The sequence below is a fragment of the Gossypium raimondii genome, chromosome 12 (assembly GCF_025698545.1).
Source record: "Gossypium raimondii isolate GPD5lz chromosome 12, ASM2569854v1, whole genome shotgun sequence".
Taxonomy (NCBI): domain Eukaryota; kingdom Viridiplantae; phylum Streptophyta; class Magnoliopsida; order Malvales; family Malvaceae; genus Gossypium; species Gossypium raimondii.
Genome location: NC_068576.1, coordinates 56,387,183 through 56,402,161, shown reverse-complemented (window position 1 = coordinate 56,402,161; position 14,979 = coordinate 56,387,183). Strand labels below are relative to the sequence as shown.

At 33.9% G+C, this 14,979-nt stretch overlaps 4 protein-coding genes across 5 annotated transcripts; 2 read left to right on the top strand and 2 right to left on the bottom strand.

The window, feature by feature from the left end:
• Positions 1–430: 430 nt before the first annotated feature.
• On the top strand, positions 431–3,914 carry LOC105765580 (sorbitol dehydrogenase). The gene is made up of 6 exons (XM_012584766.2): positions 431–1,669; positions 1,781–1,848; positions 1,952–2,188; positions 2,851–3,141; positions 3,228–3,415; positions 3,478–3,914. Exons 1-6 carry the CDS (start codon positions 1,561–1,563, stop codon positions 3,668–3,670), a joined length of 1,086 nt encoding a protein of 361 aa, XP_012440220.1. The 5' UTR covers positions 431–1,560; the 3' UTR covers positions 3,671–3,914.
• Positions 3,915–4,213: 299 nt separating this feature from the next.
• On the top strand, positions 4,214–6,111 carry LOC105765579 (sorbitol dehydrogenase). The gene is made up of 6 exons (XM_012584765.2): positions 4,214–4,443; positions 4,607–4,674; positions 4,756–4,992; positions 5,082–5,372; positions 5,441–5,631; positions 5,695–6,111. Exons 1-6 carry the CDS (start codon positions 4,338–4,340, stop codon positions 5,885–5,887), a joined length of 1,086 nt encoding a protein of 361 aa, XP_012440219.1. The 5' UTR covers positions 4,214–4,337; the 3' UTR covers positions 5,888–6,111.
• LOC105765577 (zinc finger CCCH domain-containing protein 63) lies at positions 6,098–9,099 on the bottom strand. 2 transcript variants are annotated; one of them, XM_012584763.2, is made up of 10 exons: positions 8,940–9,099; positions 8,398–8,862; positions 8,218–8,313; positions 7,749–7,838; positions 7,523–7,624; positions 7,272–7,448; positions 7,035–7,154; positions 6,893–6,952; positions 6,544–6,641; positions 6,098–6,455 (listed from the first exon to the last, which is right to left on the bottom strand). In XM_012584763.2, exons 2-10 carry the CDS (start codon positions 8,842–8,844, stop codon positions 6,320–6,322), a joined length of 1,326 nt encoding a protein of 441 aa, XP_012440217.1. In that variant the 5' UTR covers positions 8,845–8,862; positions 8,940–9,099; the 3' UTR covers positions 6,098–6,319. The 2 variants fall into 2 exon arrangements, with proteins under 2 accessions (XP_012440217.1, XP_012440218.1); XM_012584764.2 differs by having other exon boundaries at positions 7,272–7,415.
• Positions 9,100–11,381: 2,282 nt separating this feature from the next.
• Positions 11,382–13,443, bottom strand: LOC105765581 (uncharacterized protein ycf20). Its single transcript, XM_012584768.2, has 2 exons — positions 13,290–13,443; positions 11,382–12,110 (listed from the first exon to the last, which is right to left on the bottom strand). The coding sequence occupies exon 2, from the start codon at positions 12,012–12,014 to the stop codon at positions 11,568–11,570; it is 447 nt and encodes a 148-aa protein (XP_012440222.1). The 5' UTR covers positions 12,015–12,110; positions 13,290–13,443; the 3' UTR covers positions 11,382–11,567.
• Positions 13,444–14,979: the final 1,536 nt, after the last annotated feature.

The following is a 14,979-nucleotide window of genomic DNA, read 5'->3' as shown; positions in this document are numbered from 1 at the left end:
TTAAAATAAAGTTTTTAAGATTTCAAAATGTTTGATCCTAACTTACTGGATACAATATTTTGTTATCTTGATTTCAAAATAAAGGGAATATTTGAAGTTTAGAAATTTCGAGAAATTGAACCCTAACTTACTGGATTCTAATTTCTAGATTGACTTAAATAATCAAATAACCTTCTTAAAATACATGATTTTCTTAAAAAAGGGGACAAATCTAATTTCGAAGATTGAATTGTTACATCGTAACTCACTGAGTGTGGCAATTTATTTCTACGAAATGAGTGCACCTTATCATTCAATTTAGTTCATTCAAGTTTTCTCATCAAAGGATAGTGTTTTAAAATCTTTTCAAAATTTCGACATTAAAACACCAAACAATCAATTCGGTACCAATTTTGGGCGTTACGAGGGTGCTAACCCTTCCTCGTGCGTAACCGACTCCCGAACTTGTTTTCTCAAATTTCACAAACCAAAATCATTTTTAATGGAGAACCGATCATACCTCAATAAAAGATCGGTGGCGACTCTCATTCTCATTTTTAAAGTCAATCCCCGTTCTTAAAAAAAAAAAAAAGGTTTTGACACCTATATTATAACACATAAAGTTGGAGAAATGGTAATACATGCAGCAGTGCTGAAAAGGCTTAATGGACCTTAGCCTATTGTCACAAAAAATACAGGTATTCAACAAGGAGAATTAAGTGATGGAGATAAAAATGTTGATTCACTTGTGATAGGTGAAGAATTAAGTGCTGAAATTTAAGTGTTTAAGGAGAAAAAGGAGGTTAATACTTAGGGTTTTTCTTGAGAAAGGAGTATCCATAATCTCTCATGCTCTGGAATATATATAGAGGAGTCATCCCTCGTCTTGTAGTGCCACGTATCGTCTTGTAGTGCCACGTAACTGTTAGTACAGGATAACCATGACTGTGTGATCGACTACGTGTAGGGATGGCATCCCTATGATCTCACAAACGAGACGCACAGAATGATCCTATCCTCTAAATTGGTCCCACGAGAGATTGTGTGTGAACCGCTCTCAGCTTATCTCTCGCGACCTGTCCTACTTATGACAATCTTGATTGGCTCATTTTGATGGAATTCTAATTACTAACAAAGTAATGGGTCCTATAAGACACGATTTTAGTGGCAAATGTCGACAAAACTTTCAAGCTGGCCGTATTCAATTTAAAATTTTCTTAAAACAAGAAGGATGCACGTCAAGCAAGAAAAACTATCAAGAATCTGACATAGGCGAGAGAAAGAAATAATCAAAATCTGAAGGACGTGAATAACTTCAACGTAAAAAGATTTAAAAGAATCCATGGTGCATGTCAAACAGATGTCAATTAAAGATGTTAATACACCGACAAACAAGTATAACCTAGTATTATCACCGATTTTCATTTTATGTTTATTACATCACTTGTACAAAAAATCTACAAAAAGACCAGCTGAAAGATCAAATCATTTTCATTCACCTTTCTTCTTAGTTTGTTCTATCTCTACTCGTTTCTAAGCAAAATCCAGTTTGAGTGTTCATTGCAAGGAAAAGCAAGAAAAATGAGTAAAGGAGGGAAATCTGATCAAGAAGATGGTGAAGAAAACATGGCTGCTTGGCTTGTAGGTCTCAACACCCTCAAAATTCAACCATTCAAGCTCCCTCCTCTTGGTATTTAATAATAACCCTTTGTTCTTTTTATTCTGGGTTCCTTTTAGTTTCTTATATATTTTATTGATTACTTCATTCTGTGGTGGGGTGGGTAAAAATATTTGTTTTAAGGACCCCATGATGTGAGAGTTGGGATGAAAGCTGTTGGTATCTGTGGAAGTGATGTTCACTTTTTCAAGGTATATTAATACTATATATATATATATATATATATATATATATATATAGCAGCTAGTTGTTGGTATATTCTACCCATTACTGCAATTACTGCACCCATCGTAGGCATTGAGGCTTGCGGATTATGTGGTGAAAGAACCAATGGTGATAGGGCATGAGTGTGCTGGGATCATAGAGGAAACTGGAAGTGAAGTGAAGGATTTAGTGCCTGGTGACCGAGTGGCATTGGAACCAGGGATTGGTTGCTGGCGATGTGATCTTTGTAAGGAAGGTCGATACAATATATGCCCTGATATGAAGTTTTTTGGCCTTCCACCATTTCATGGTTCTCTTGCTCGTCAGGTGAAACCTATAAACCTTCATTTCACCCTTGGTGATCTACTCTGTTTACAAAGGTTTATGCTTATATTGAGCTTTTCGAAGTGTGGTCCAAGCAGTTGGTCAAGCCTTCTATAATGGTCATTATTATCCCCTATAGGAGTTTTGTCTCTCGCCTCCGCTGAGAGCTCTAAAGAGTTCATAGAGGGGAGCACCTCGATTGGTTGAAATACGACCTACAAGTTTCACGGGTGGTTCAAGTCCCTGTACGTAGTTGATTTACATAATCAATGTTCCGCATTATACTTGTTCCGCACTATACTTGTGAGCCTTGCAGATCGTATCTCTAATTTGTGGCGCTGTCTTCCCTGAACACTTCAGGTCTCTCGGTGAAAACGGAAGATAAAATCTTGACATGGATAATATCGACCATTTTGGGGGGTTCAGCTGGCTGGTTATCCTGTGGACTACTTGGAAGACTTCTCTTAAAGGAGTTCTCCCAAGAGCACTTAAGGGCAGGCAGGGGTCTGACACCTAAAAGAGAGAATTTGTATTTTAGCCCCTCTAGAATTCAAAAAATTATAAATCAATATATGATAAAACTGCACTTTGCCTAGGTTGCCACGCTCAACACCTAAGTACAAAACTGACTAACTAGTGTATAAATTGATTTTTTTTCAATGTAGATAGTGCATCCTGCATATCTGTGTTTTAAACTGCCAGACAATGTCAGCTTGGAAGAAGGGGCTTTGTGTGAGCCCTTAAGTGTAGCGGTTCATGCTTGTCGCCGAGGTAATATCAGTCCCGAGACCAACGTGTTGGTCATGGGAGCAGGATCTATAGGTCTCGTTACACTACTAGCAGCTCGTGCTTTTGGAGCACCAAGAATTGTCACCGTAGACGTGGACGGCAATCGACTATCAGTCGCTAAAGAACTAGGTGCTGATGGAGTTGTTGAAGTCTCAACTAATATGCAGGTCCATATCATCAAAATTTATGATATATATATATAACATCAAATGGATCTTATCACATCATTATCTTACTTTTTAGATTGTTTTAGGACATACCCAAAGAAGTTGAAACAATATGTAATGTGATGGGAGCAAAAGTGGATGTAAGCTTTGACTGTGCAGGCCTTAGCAAAACCATGTCGACTGCACTGAGTGTAACTCGAGCTGGTGGCAAGGTTTGCCTTGTGGGATTAGGCCATAACGAGATGACTGTCCCACTCACACCTGCTGCCGCTAGGTACTTATTTCAATGATTGATTTACTTAACTGGTGTTGAAAATTAACCAGGATTTATTGCAGGGAAGTTGATGTTATTGGGGTATTTCGGTATAAGAACACCTGGCCTTTATGCATTGAGCTTCTAAGAAGTGGTAAGATCGATGTGAAGCCATTGATAACCCACAGGTTTGGGTTTTCTCAGAAAGAGATTGAAGAAGCTTTTGAAACCAGTGCTGGTGGTGGCAATGCCATTAAGGTCATGTTCAATCTGTGATATTCAACAAGATTAAAGATGCTAATAAAACAGTGTCATGTATAACCTCTGGCAGTATATGTAATAAATTTGATGTTTGAGTACCCTAAGATGAGGTTGTTGCTATTTGAATTCAGTGCAAATTATTAGACCAGATTATTTCAATGATGTCAATTATCAATCCTCTTTGTAAACCAGCAAACTCATTGATGTAACATAATAAATAATATGGTCCAAATAGAAAATGTAAACATAATTTGTTTAATATTAGGTTTGTTTAATATTAGGTGTTGGATTAATTTTTTATTCAAAAAATGAATAAACTATTTTTTGAAAATTTTATGATTTTAATTTAAGAGATTAATTTATTAATTTTTTAAAGGATAAAATATAATTTAATTCCTAAATGGTATTTTTCATGTGAAGCGGATGTCACCAATTTTACCACACGTCATACTCAGCTTATCACCAAGTTTCAATCTATGTTTATCCATTTTCAAAAGCTACAAAAGAAGGGATCAGCTGAAGACAAATTACCTATAGAAAAATCAAGTGATTAATAATTCCTGGTCCATATTGCAAGATTAGATATTATTCTTGGCTGCTCCATATAATTCAAGCATAAAAATCTATTATTTGCTAAGCAGACATCAGTTTGTGAGTGTCCATCACAAGGAAAAGCAAAACAATGGGTAAAGGAGGGAAATCTCATCAAGAAGGTGAAGAAAACATGGCTGCTTGGCTCGTGGATCTTAACACCCTCAAAATTCAACCATTCAAGCTCCCTCCTCTTGGTATAACCCTTCGTTTTTCATTTTGGGCTCTTTTAGTTTGTTCCATTTATGGAGTTTATGAATTACCATTATGGTTTCAGATAATCCTTTTGTTTTTTTTTTTGTTTGTTTCTTATAAATTGATTGATCACTTCTCTTTTTGTTGTGGGTGAATATAATTAAGGACCCCATGATGTGAGAGTTAGGATGAAAGCTGTTGGCATCTGTGGAAGTGATGTTCACTTTCTCAAGGTATGTTCTACATGTATCCATGTAACCATATGTATATAAATATATATGACCTTGTTTAACCCCGTGTGTGTGTGTGTGTAGACACTGAGGCTTGCAGATTTTGTAGTGAAAGAACCAATGGTGATAGGGCATGAGTGTGCTGGGATCATAGAGGAGATTGGAAGTGAAGTCAAGAATTTAGTGCCTGGTGACCGAGTGGCATTGGAACCAGGGATTGGTTGCTGGCGATGTGATCTTTGCAAGGAAGGTCGATACAATATATGCCCTGATATGAAGTTTTTCGCCACTCCACCGGTTCATGGTTCTCTTGCCCGTCAGGTGAACCTATAAAGCTGCAATTTCAGCCTTGGTTCTACTCTGTTTATCCATATGACTAATAGTGTACAAGATTATTATTTTCAATGTAGGTAGTGCATCCTGCAGACCTGTGTTTCAAGCTGCCAGACAATCTAAGCTTGGAAGAAGGAGCTATGTGTGAGCCCTTGAGTGTAGCGGTCCACGCTTGTCGCCGAGCTAATATCGGTCCAGAAACCAATGTGTTGGTCATGGGAGCAGGACCAATAGGTCTCGTTACACTTCTGGCAGCTCGTGCTTTCGGGGCACCTAGAATTGTCATTGTAGACGTGGACGACTATCGACTGTCTGTTGCTAATAACCTCGGTGCTGATGGAGTTGTTAAAGTCTCAACAAATATGCAGGTCCATATCATCAAGTTTTATGAGATATATATAATTAAATCATTGTCTGACTTTTTAAATGGTTTCAGGACATACCCGAAGAAGTTGAAAGAATATGTGAAGTGATGGGAGCAGTAGGAGTGCATGTAACCTTTGACTGTGCAGGCTTTAACAAAACAATGTCGACTGCTTTGAGTGCCACTCGAGCCGGTGGCAAGGTTTGCCTTGTTGGATTAGGCCATAACGAGATGACCGTCCCACTTACACCAGCTGCTGCTAGGTACTTATTTCAATGATTCATTTACTTGACTGTTGCCTGAAAATTAACCAGGATTGATTGCAGGGAGGTTGATATTATCGGGATATTCCGGTATAAGAACACTTGGCCTTTGTGCATTGAGCTTCTAAGAAGTGGTAAGATCGATGTGAAGCCATTGATAACTCACAGGTTCGGGTTTTCCCAGAAAGAGGTTGAAGAAGCTTTTGAAACTAGTGCTCGCGGCGGTGATGCCATTAAGGTCATGTTCAACCTGTGACTTCCAACAAGATAAAAACATAGTGGAAACTATCTATATGATGGACTCTTGTTATAAACTTCGACTGTATATGTAATAAAGTTGATGGTTTTGAACTTTGATGCGTATTGTATATGTAATAAAGTTGATGGTTTTGAACTTTGATGCGTATTGTATATGTAATAAAGTTGATGGTTTTGAACTTTGATGCGTATTGTATATGTAATAAAGTTGAGGGTTTTGAACTTTGATGCGTATTCTTATTCAAGCATTTGGTGAAATTAGGGTAACCAGTTCATACAATTACTCTTAAATGATCTATTATGCTATAAAAGGTGGAACCCAAAATTGTTTTCACTGTGAAAGACTTACCTGAAAGGATGAAAAAATATAAAATAATTAACACCAAAAAATTACAGGAGGATGAATGTGTTATGAAATGGTGCAAGGCAATCAAGTTGTAGCAACTGGCTCAGCCCATTTCCACACTTTAAAACCAGTTCCGTCGCCGGTGAAAAAGAGGCCACTAGGCCCTACTTCGATGGCTCGAATCTCCTGCTTAGCAAAAATTTTACCCCTCTCGGAGAACCTTCAATCATAAAGGAAAAAAGGGTATTTTCATAAGCAGTATGAATTGACAAAAGAGATGCAAAACAATATGTGCATTAAGAACATACGAGGGCAGATCATAAAGCCGGACATAATTGTCATTGCATGCACACAACAAGACCGGCTTGGATTCTAAGTCGTGCATCCCACGAAGATTAAGCAGGCCCTGGAAACAGCAGCCAAAAACGGTTCAAGTGTTGAACATTTAACAAGACTCTAGGAAATAGAATAAAATGCACAAGGAACCGGTATCCTCTTTTACATCCCAGCCGTTCTCCCAAAAACCTTGCCCCATGAGGGTAACTTTGAAAACTCAAATGCAGAGCATGAAGATCTCTCTCTCAAAACCCTTTTGTTCTTTGAACTAATTGGCATTAAATCAAAATACGGCATGCATGATATATTAATACAACATACATGTTCTTCGTTGTGAGTGTATGTTACTTCCAGGTTTCCATTCTCAGTAGCCACCCATACCTGCAAAGAATAAACAAGTAAATCCAAACAATCTAGCTTTAATGGAAGGGAAAAAATAACAAAATAAAAAAGAAACACTAACTTTTATTGTTTGGTCCAATGAACAAGATAAAAGAAACTGATCCCAGCAAAGCAAGGACATAACAACATTAGTATGCTCTGTTAGAGTCTGTAGGCATTGCAAAGTTTCCAAACTCCAGACCTGAAAGAAGAATAATGATAATCATGTTGGTAAAAATGATAATCCATTAGCAATTCATACTATTAAAACTAAAATATTGATCAGGAATATCAAATATTTTAACTAAAACAACTGTACCTTTATAGAATGGTCCATGGAACCTGAATATAGTCTGTTAGCTCCAACCATTAATGATACAACAGGAAGGGTATGACCTTTGAGTGATGCTGCTGGTTCAAAGCTATTGGTGACGGCATTAAATTTCCAAGCCAATATACCTTCCTGCAGAAAACCGATGATTGAAGGTGACTGACCCTACACATTGAACAACAAGAAATTCCAAATGAAATAAACAAAACGAGACCAAAAACTACTATTCTAATTATCACCTGTGTACCAGCAAAGAGCAAACTATTCCCAACAATCATAGCATAAACTTGCCCAGCAGGTCCACTAAGACTGAACTCTTGGTTAGTTTGCGTGTTCCATGCCTGCAATATGATCATCGTTGAGTTGAGACCAGCAATGGGGAAAAACATTGTTCTTCTAAGTGCAAACCAGTTAACAATGTGACAAAGAAGAAACAACTGGTAGAGATGTTCCTGAACCTTATACCTTGACAGCGTTCGGTATGCCAACAAACAACCAAAGACCTTCACTGATCATGCAACCCACTTCACCACCAAGATTAATCACACCCGTACACTACAGAAAAAAGTGTATGATCAATACTCAAAAGTAATTTTCATCTGCAAGTGACTCTTCATTTACTTTGAAGTCATAATTTTTAGAAAGTTAACAAGTACAGTACAATCAAATTACATGTAAAAATACAAGTCCACGTAAGGCAATCTGCATGATCCCTTGGTGTTCAGAAATTTAGTGATTCCATAGAAACATAAGATAGCAGGCTTTAAGTTATCTAATAACTCGATCACACAGCATAAACATTGACTATTTCCAAACATTTTTAAGATTGATCAAGTTATAAAACATAAATAAATTTCTTTTCTTTTTATTCCCAATATACTAAAATCTAAATTAAAACGCCAAAATAGAATAAAGAAACAAAGTATATCACAACCTGACCAGAGTTGGCATCCCAAGCCCTCAACGTCTCATCTTTACTCCCTGTAAAAAGCTTATCCATACCTGCTGGCAGCACAATTCCACTGAGAAGCTGTTCACAAAATAAAACCCATCATCATCATCATACTATGATACTTCCAAGAATTAACAACAAAGAAGGGGGAAAAAAACTTACTTTCTGGTGCCCATCAAGGTGATTCAACATGCTAAAACCTTCACCTAAACTCCATGAATGTAAAAACCTACACTTGTCTCCGAAAGTACAGTTCCCTTGCACCCAATAATTACATACTTTCTCCGTTTTTCTAACCACCTTATTATTAGCTCCCATTCTCCCCCAACTATTATTATGATTATTTTTGAAGTTCGGGCCTCGTCGTTGAGCCGAACCCGAGAATCCGGAATCATCAGCGAAGCGTTTGGGAGCACCCGATCCGTTAGCGGTGGAGGAGGCGGCGGCGGAGCCCGAAGGATGAGACGGTTCGCTGTGCAAGAAAGAGCAAGGAAAACGGGTACACTTACCGGCCCGCCAATGGAAACAAACTTTCTGGTTTTTAGAAGTGTCTGTTCCAAGCCGGTTGAAGACACGCTTATTATTGCCGGCGCCGCCGTCTAAATCCATTGTCGCCTGTAAATAACACTGGATTGAATGGAAGAATTTTCAGTTTTAGCTGAGTTTGAGAATATGATCGAGAAAGAGATAGCCGGAATCCTAACCTGAACGGAGTCCGATCACGGCGGACGATGCACCGATTTCGAGGGTGAAACGAAGAGAATATGCTTTAGGAGTAGGAATTTGGCTGCTGCCTTCGGGTCCGCACGGCAGCAGATTTCATTTACCGTTCTAATTAATTATCAATAGGTTATTAAGAAATTTATGCAAAGTAAAAATCTTAATTTATTATAAATAAAATTAATTTTATGGTTTCGTATTTTTTTTTACATTAAAATTAAAATATTATTAAATATTATGTGTTTTTTTTTGTGGGGGATTTTACGTGATTTATCTATGGAAACAAAGTTTACATTTTAATACATATTGATACGTACTTTTTTTATTACATTTACTTTTACATTAATTATTGATTCAAAAAATTCTTCATATGTTGAATAGAATCTCATCTAGTATATACTTTATTGTTATTTATAAAATATAATTATATATTAAAAGCAAAGGTAAAATTATATTTTCTTCTCCATTAAAAATAGATAAATTAATCCTTGCAGTTAGACCATATAACAAATTAGTCATTCTATTAAAAATTTTACTCGTTTCTATTATTAAAACAAGTTCACATACATTATACGTGACACTTGTCTAATTATTTTGTCGGTCATTCCAATTTTAACAGAAAAAACTAATTTATCTATTTTTAAGTGGATGGGATAAAATAATTACGAAAAAAATCAAAGTATCACCCATTCAATAATTATTCTTATTTTCTATAAACATACAACCAATTATTAATTCCATACTTATCTCTCTTTTTTGGTTCATATTTATTCCATGCTTATCTTATCACATTCTTTATTTAGACGTTTCGAATATCTATATTACTTATTAATATATTTCTAATTCATGATTAGGATTTACACCCTATAGATGTATTGACTACAAAATAGAAACAAAAAGAATAAATGTATTGGTTGAAAATAAAATTATATATATTTAATATATAGGTTTGACTTGATTTTTATTTTTTATTTCTTGACTTAATGAAAGTTGTTGTCTATTTATATTAGATTGATACACACTTTATGTGGTGAGAAAAATTTAAAATTATATTTATTAAAAGTTGTCGATTGAATTTTAGTTTAGTCGACATAAATATTATTGTCATTATAAGAAGACGTAATCTCGGCGCATTAAAACGCATTTATTCCTTAATTTTAAAAATGGGAGAGAGTAATAAATAATTTTAAACCTTATATAAAAAATCAAATATTTTTATTTGAATGAAAATTAAAAGTTTAAAATACTAAGCATCAATTTAATTAAAAATATTTAAGAAAAACCTTCTTTATATCAAGTAAATTATAATATTATGAAAATGTTATGTGAAATTAATAAAACTTATTTATAATAAAATTTCAACTTAAATCGTTAGAATTTTATAAACTTTTAAGTTCATCATAACCTAAGCTTATTTGATTTTCATATATAGTTTAATATATACTGTAAATTATACACATCATTAAACTATTAGCAAGTTTAAGTTTTTATCACTCAACTTTACAAGGTTACAAAATGATCGCTCGACTATTTAAAAGTTTTTATTTAAGTCACTAGACCGTCAAGTTTTATTTTTTTTTAATTCAGCTAGAGAGCTCTAAGCGATGATTCGACAATTAGTATAGTGGATCAACACCTATTAACAAATAGAAGAACATACCTTAGAACCGATTTGATAATCAATGTCGGAAATCGAAGACGAAAGTTGTTCAGATATTGATTTGCAAATTCGCGACGTATAAAATTGTTTCATGAAAAAAACTAGATTGTACAAGAGAAGAGGAAGACGTGCCTTCGATTGGTACAGACGGTGCGAATAGAGAAGCCCATATAGCAACAATTTTAATAGCCCAATGACTTAAATGAAAACTTTTAAATAATTCAATAACCATTTCATAATTGTTTTGAAGTTGATTGACCAAAATATAAATTACTAACAGTTTAATGACCTTGAGTATAGTTTATGGATCATAATGTATGACATGTGCATGACGCTAAAAAAACATGTCATTAGTCACCTATTAAAAATAATAATATGACCTAACTCGAAAAAATGTCATAACTTACTAATGAAGATCAGAGAAACAAAATTTTGGGAACTGGCATACATGAATTATCAAAAACCACTCTTATAATATTCATTGGCACATAACAGTGCTTAAAATTTAAATAAATCATGGAAACTTACTTGGGATATTTATGCCAAAACCATGAACGAAACCAACCATATTCCATGGAACTAACTATTAAGCAGTTTTTGCCTCTATGGCACAAATCTTTATATAATTATAAGCTTCATCTTTAACAGTTTCAAGAAAAGTAGGATGTGGAATTATGCCAAACACAAAGTAAGCAACTGCAGTTTCTCCGGGTTCCGGGGAAAAACCCACATCCGATTCACTACAATAGTTACTAAGAGAGACCTATGTCTGAAATCAAAATTTACTAGCTTCACAACAAAACAATTAAGGTAATATAATACATCAAATCATTTGGTGTGCGAGTTAGAGTCACCAACATGTGAGGAAAGAATAGACCAAAATGTATATAGTAAAAATGGGAAATTTGCGAAGTCTATAAACTTGAAAGGTGTCAGAATAAACAGGGTATAATCAACTGGCAAGCTTAAAAGCATCAATGAAAAGTCCATAGGTGAAACCCATCTTGAAATTGTTGAGAAGAGCAATAGGGAATGTTACCTTTGGACGGCTGTAATAAAACCTTGTTACATACTCCGTCAGTAGCACGCATATTACCGCTGCAATCACATCGTTTACTCCTAAAGCACCAAAGGACAAAGAGATTGTTTGTGCAACATAAAAACCCCCTAACAAGGAGATTCCACCAAAAAGTGCCCTTCGAGAAGGACTTCGAAAGTAGTTCCTAGAAATATCTGGCACAAGCCTTATGATGTCAACCAATCTTCGAGGACCCCCATTCTCTTGCACAGCTCGGATGTTAAGAAGCCCAGGTGATGATCGTGAAATAAAAGACTTTCTACATGGAAGTCTAGTTTGAGGACTCAAACTGAATTTGAAGCTTACAGAAATGAAACTCATAAGTGCTGTTTATGGTTTATTCATCAAACTATTCGAAAAGGGTCAGCTAGAATGCCTCTCTTGGAAAACAGGTAGATGAAAAGGTCGAAGACGAACCTATGGACACAAAACACAAAAGCAAGCAAAGTTACAAAAGCATCCATGAAGAGTGTGATCTGCAAGCATCCAAGAAATGTGCTGAAACAATCCACGGCATTTCAAATACAAATTGTGTTTCGAAAGGGTAAAAGTACTACGAAGACCCTTGTATTAAAAGTCAGATTACATTTTGCCACCTCTACTCAAAAAATGGGCAAATTAGACTTATAAATTAGATCAAAGAGTAAAATGGTCATTTTGTTAAAAAATTCATTCATTTTTTGCTGTTAAAAATTGGTCCTTGTAAGTCGGCATGAGATACACATGGCACACCACGTGTCACTACCTGGTTATTCATTTTAACCGTACAAATAAATAATCTTTTAATAGAAATGACTAATTTGCTCTTTGATCTAATGTACAATGACTAATTTGCCTTTTTTTTAGTAAGGGGGAAATGCAATCTAACTCCTAGTACAGAGGCCTCCATGGTACTTTTACTGTTTCACAAGGCACCTATGAAATCCTTTCAGGTCATTAGGAGCATCCAATTTAACCTCTAGGCCAAAAAAATAATAAGAAATACTATCATCCTTCACCTATATGATCACATGATCCAGCCAACTCTCTTTTACTTTTCAACTCATAAGTGAACAGAAACTCATCTAACTACAAAAATACTCTGTCTATATTGGCATAATGATTCAGTTAATTTCTTCTCCAACAAATAGTAAACAAAAACGATTCAATTTCAATGACAAAACCCGTTCCCCAAATCACATCTAAACCTTACCAAACTGTAAATAAATAAAACACAGAATTTATGCTTATTTTTGTTAACTATTTACTGTGTAAAACACTCCATTAACATTAAAATCACTTTTTTTTTTTTTCTTTTGAGAAGTAAAATTCAAATACTTAAATTGCTTTTTCTAATCGAATCAGCGAATTAAGTCAATAATTGCAGTTTCCAATACTAAAACTTCGACTGAACCTTGCAATATCAAACTTGAGCTAATTTTAAATCTATTGTGGAAACCCAGAAATAATCAGCAATTAAAGGAAGAAAAACAAAAACAAAATCCCCATTTCTACAAAGTTGCTAATCGTATGCAGCTAACTTAGATTGTGAGAGAGAAATCTCAAAGTTTCAAGGTCTTCGTATGATTAATTAAGCCATGGTTAAAGAGAGTTTACCTAAGAATCGAAACCCAGACGATTTAGAAGCTCCATTGCTGCAATTTGCGGCGGGGTTTTTTTCTTTTTGGGAACTTTTTTTCCTTGTTTGAGGAAATAGCTAAACTATTGGAGAGAGAGGTGGTAATTAGACGAGATTGGATAATTTCGATACCAGTCCTGTAATTTTCAATTTTTTTTTTGGATTTCTTTTAAATATAAAAATTTAAAAGTTTTGGATTTTTTGAAAAGTAATTAAATTTTTAAAAAATTAAAATTTAAAAATTTAAAAGTTTTATTAAATTTGTAAGATGGACTTGATATTCTACATGATTTGTTAAAATATAAAATTTTAAAAGTAATTTTGAAAAGAAGAAAATAATATTTTTTTACAAATAGTTCGGATTTAAACCAATTTTAGTTAAACATTTATATATATGGATCAACAATTTAAAGATAATATTTTGGATTGGACTTAGATATATTATTTGGTGTACTAAATATAAAAGGTTAAAATAAGTTATAATTCTTTGTATTTTTCATAAATTTAAAACTTAATTTGTGTACTTTTATTTTAATGAATTTAATCACGGGTTTAAAAGTATAAGTTTAATTGTTACCACCATTAAAACTCTATTGTTAAATTTAGGTTCATCATAACATAATTTTTAATTACATGACTATTAAATGAGTATTTTTATTTTAAAATCTCACGAAAATAAATTTAATCAAAAATATAATGGTATTGACAATTGGACTTGGATTTTAAAATATGAAAATTAGGACTAGATTATTGAAAATAATTAAATTACAAAATTACAAAAAAGTGCAAAGACTAGTAGCATATTTTAACCAAAAATATATTAAAAAACTTGTCAACTGAGTAAGTGTGTAAATGAGACATTTGTGTTCGCAAGTTACTAAAGTTCAACTTGAAAAATTCAAATTCAATTAGGTGATCATCGAGATGAGCTTAACTTCAAGCTATCGGTTGAGCCAAATCTGAGTCTAACAACTTGTGAGCTTTATCAAGCATTTTTATTTTTAGTATTTATTTTAAATATGTTGAACTACATTATGCTCTTAATATATATTATTAATCCTAAACTTAATTTTCGAGATAAACTTAAGCTCAAGTACATTTGATCTTAATCAAGGTTGAGTACTAAAATCGATAAACAACTTTAAATAAGTTCAATTAATTCAAATATATATCGAACCAACTTCAAACTTTAAAATTATTCAATTAAATTGAATCAAAACTTCAAATTTTGAGTCGATTTTAAACTTAACTCAAAATCCATTAGAGATTTAAAATTTCAAACAAACCTTATCCATTATTTAAAACCAAATTTTATCCATAACTTTAATCTCGTCTTGAATTTATAAAAGGTGCAATACTTTCTTTTGTAAGGTATAAGCCAATAATTTTTATTAAAGAAAGAACGTGAATAGCCAATGAGTAACATAGGGCAGTTAAAACCCGAATTTTCACCGAAAGTAAATTACATTAAGGTCACTAAATCATTAGTAAATTTATGTTTTAATCACTTAATTTTAAAAAGACAAATTGATCACTAAATTATTCAAAATTTTTCGCTTAAATCACTGAATTATTTTTAAAAATTATTTAAGTCCCTAGACTATTAAGTTTTTTTCTAAAAATAATTCGACTAGCGAGCTCTAAGTAATGATTAGTATGGTGGATCAA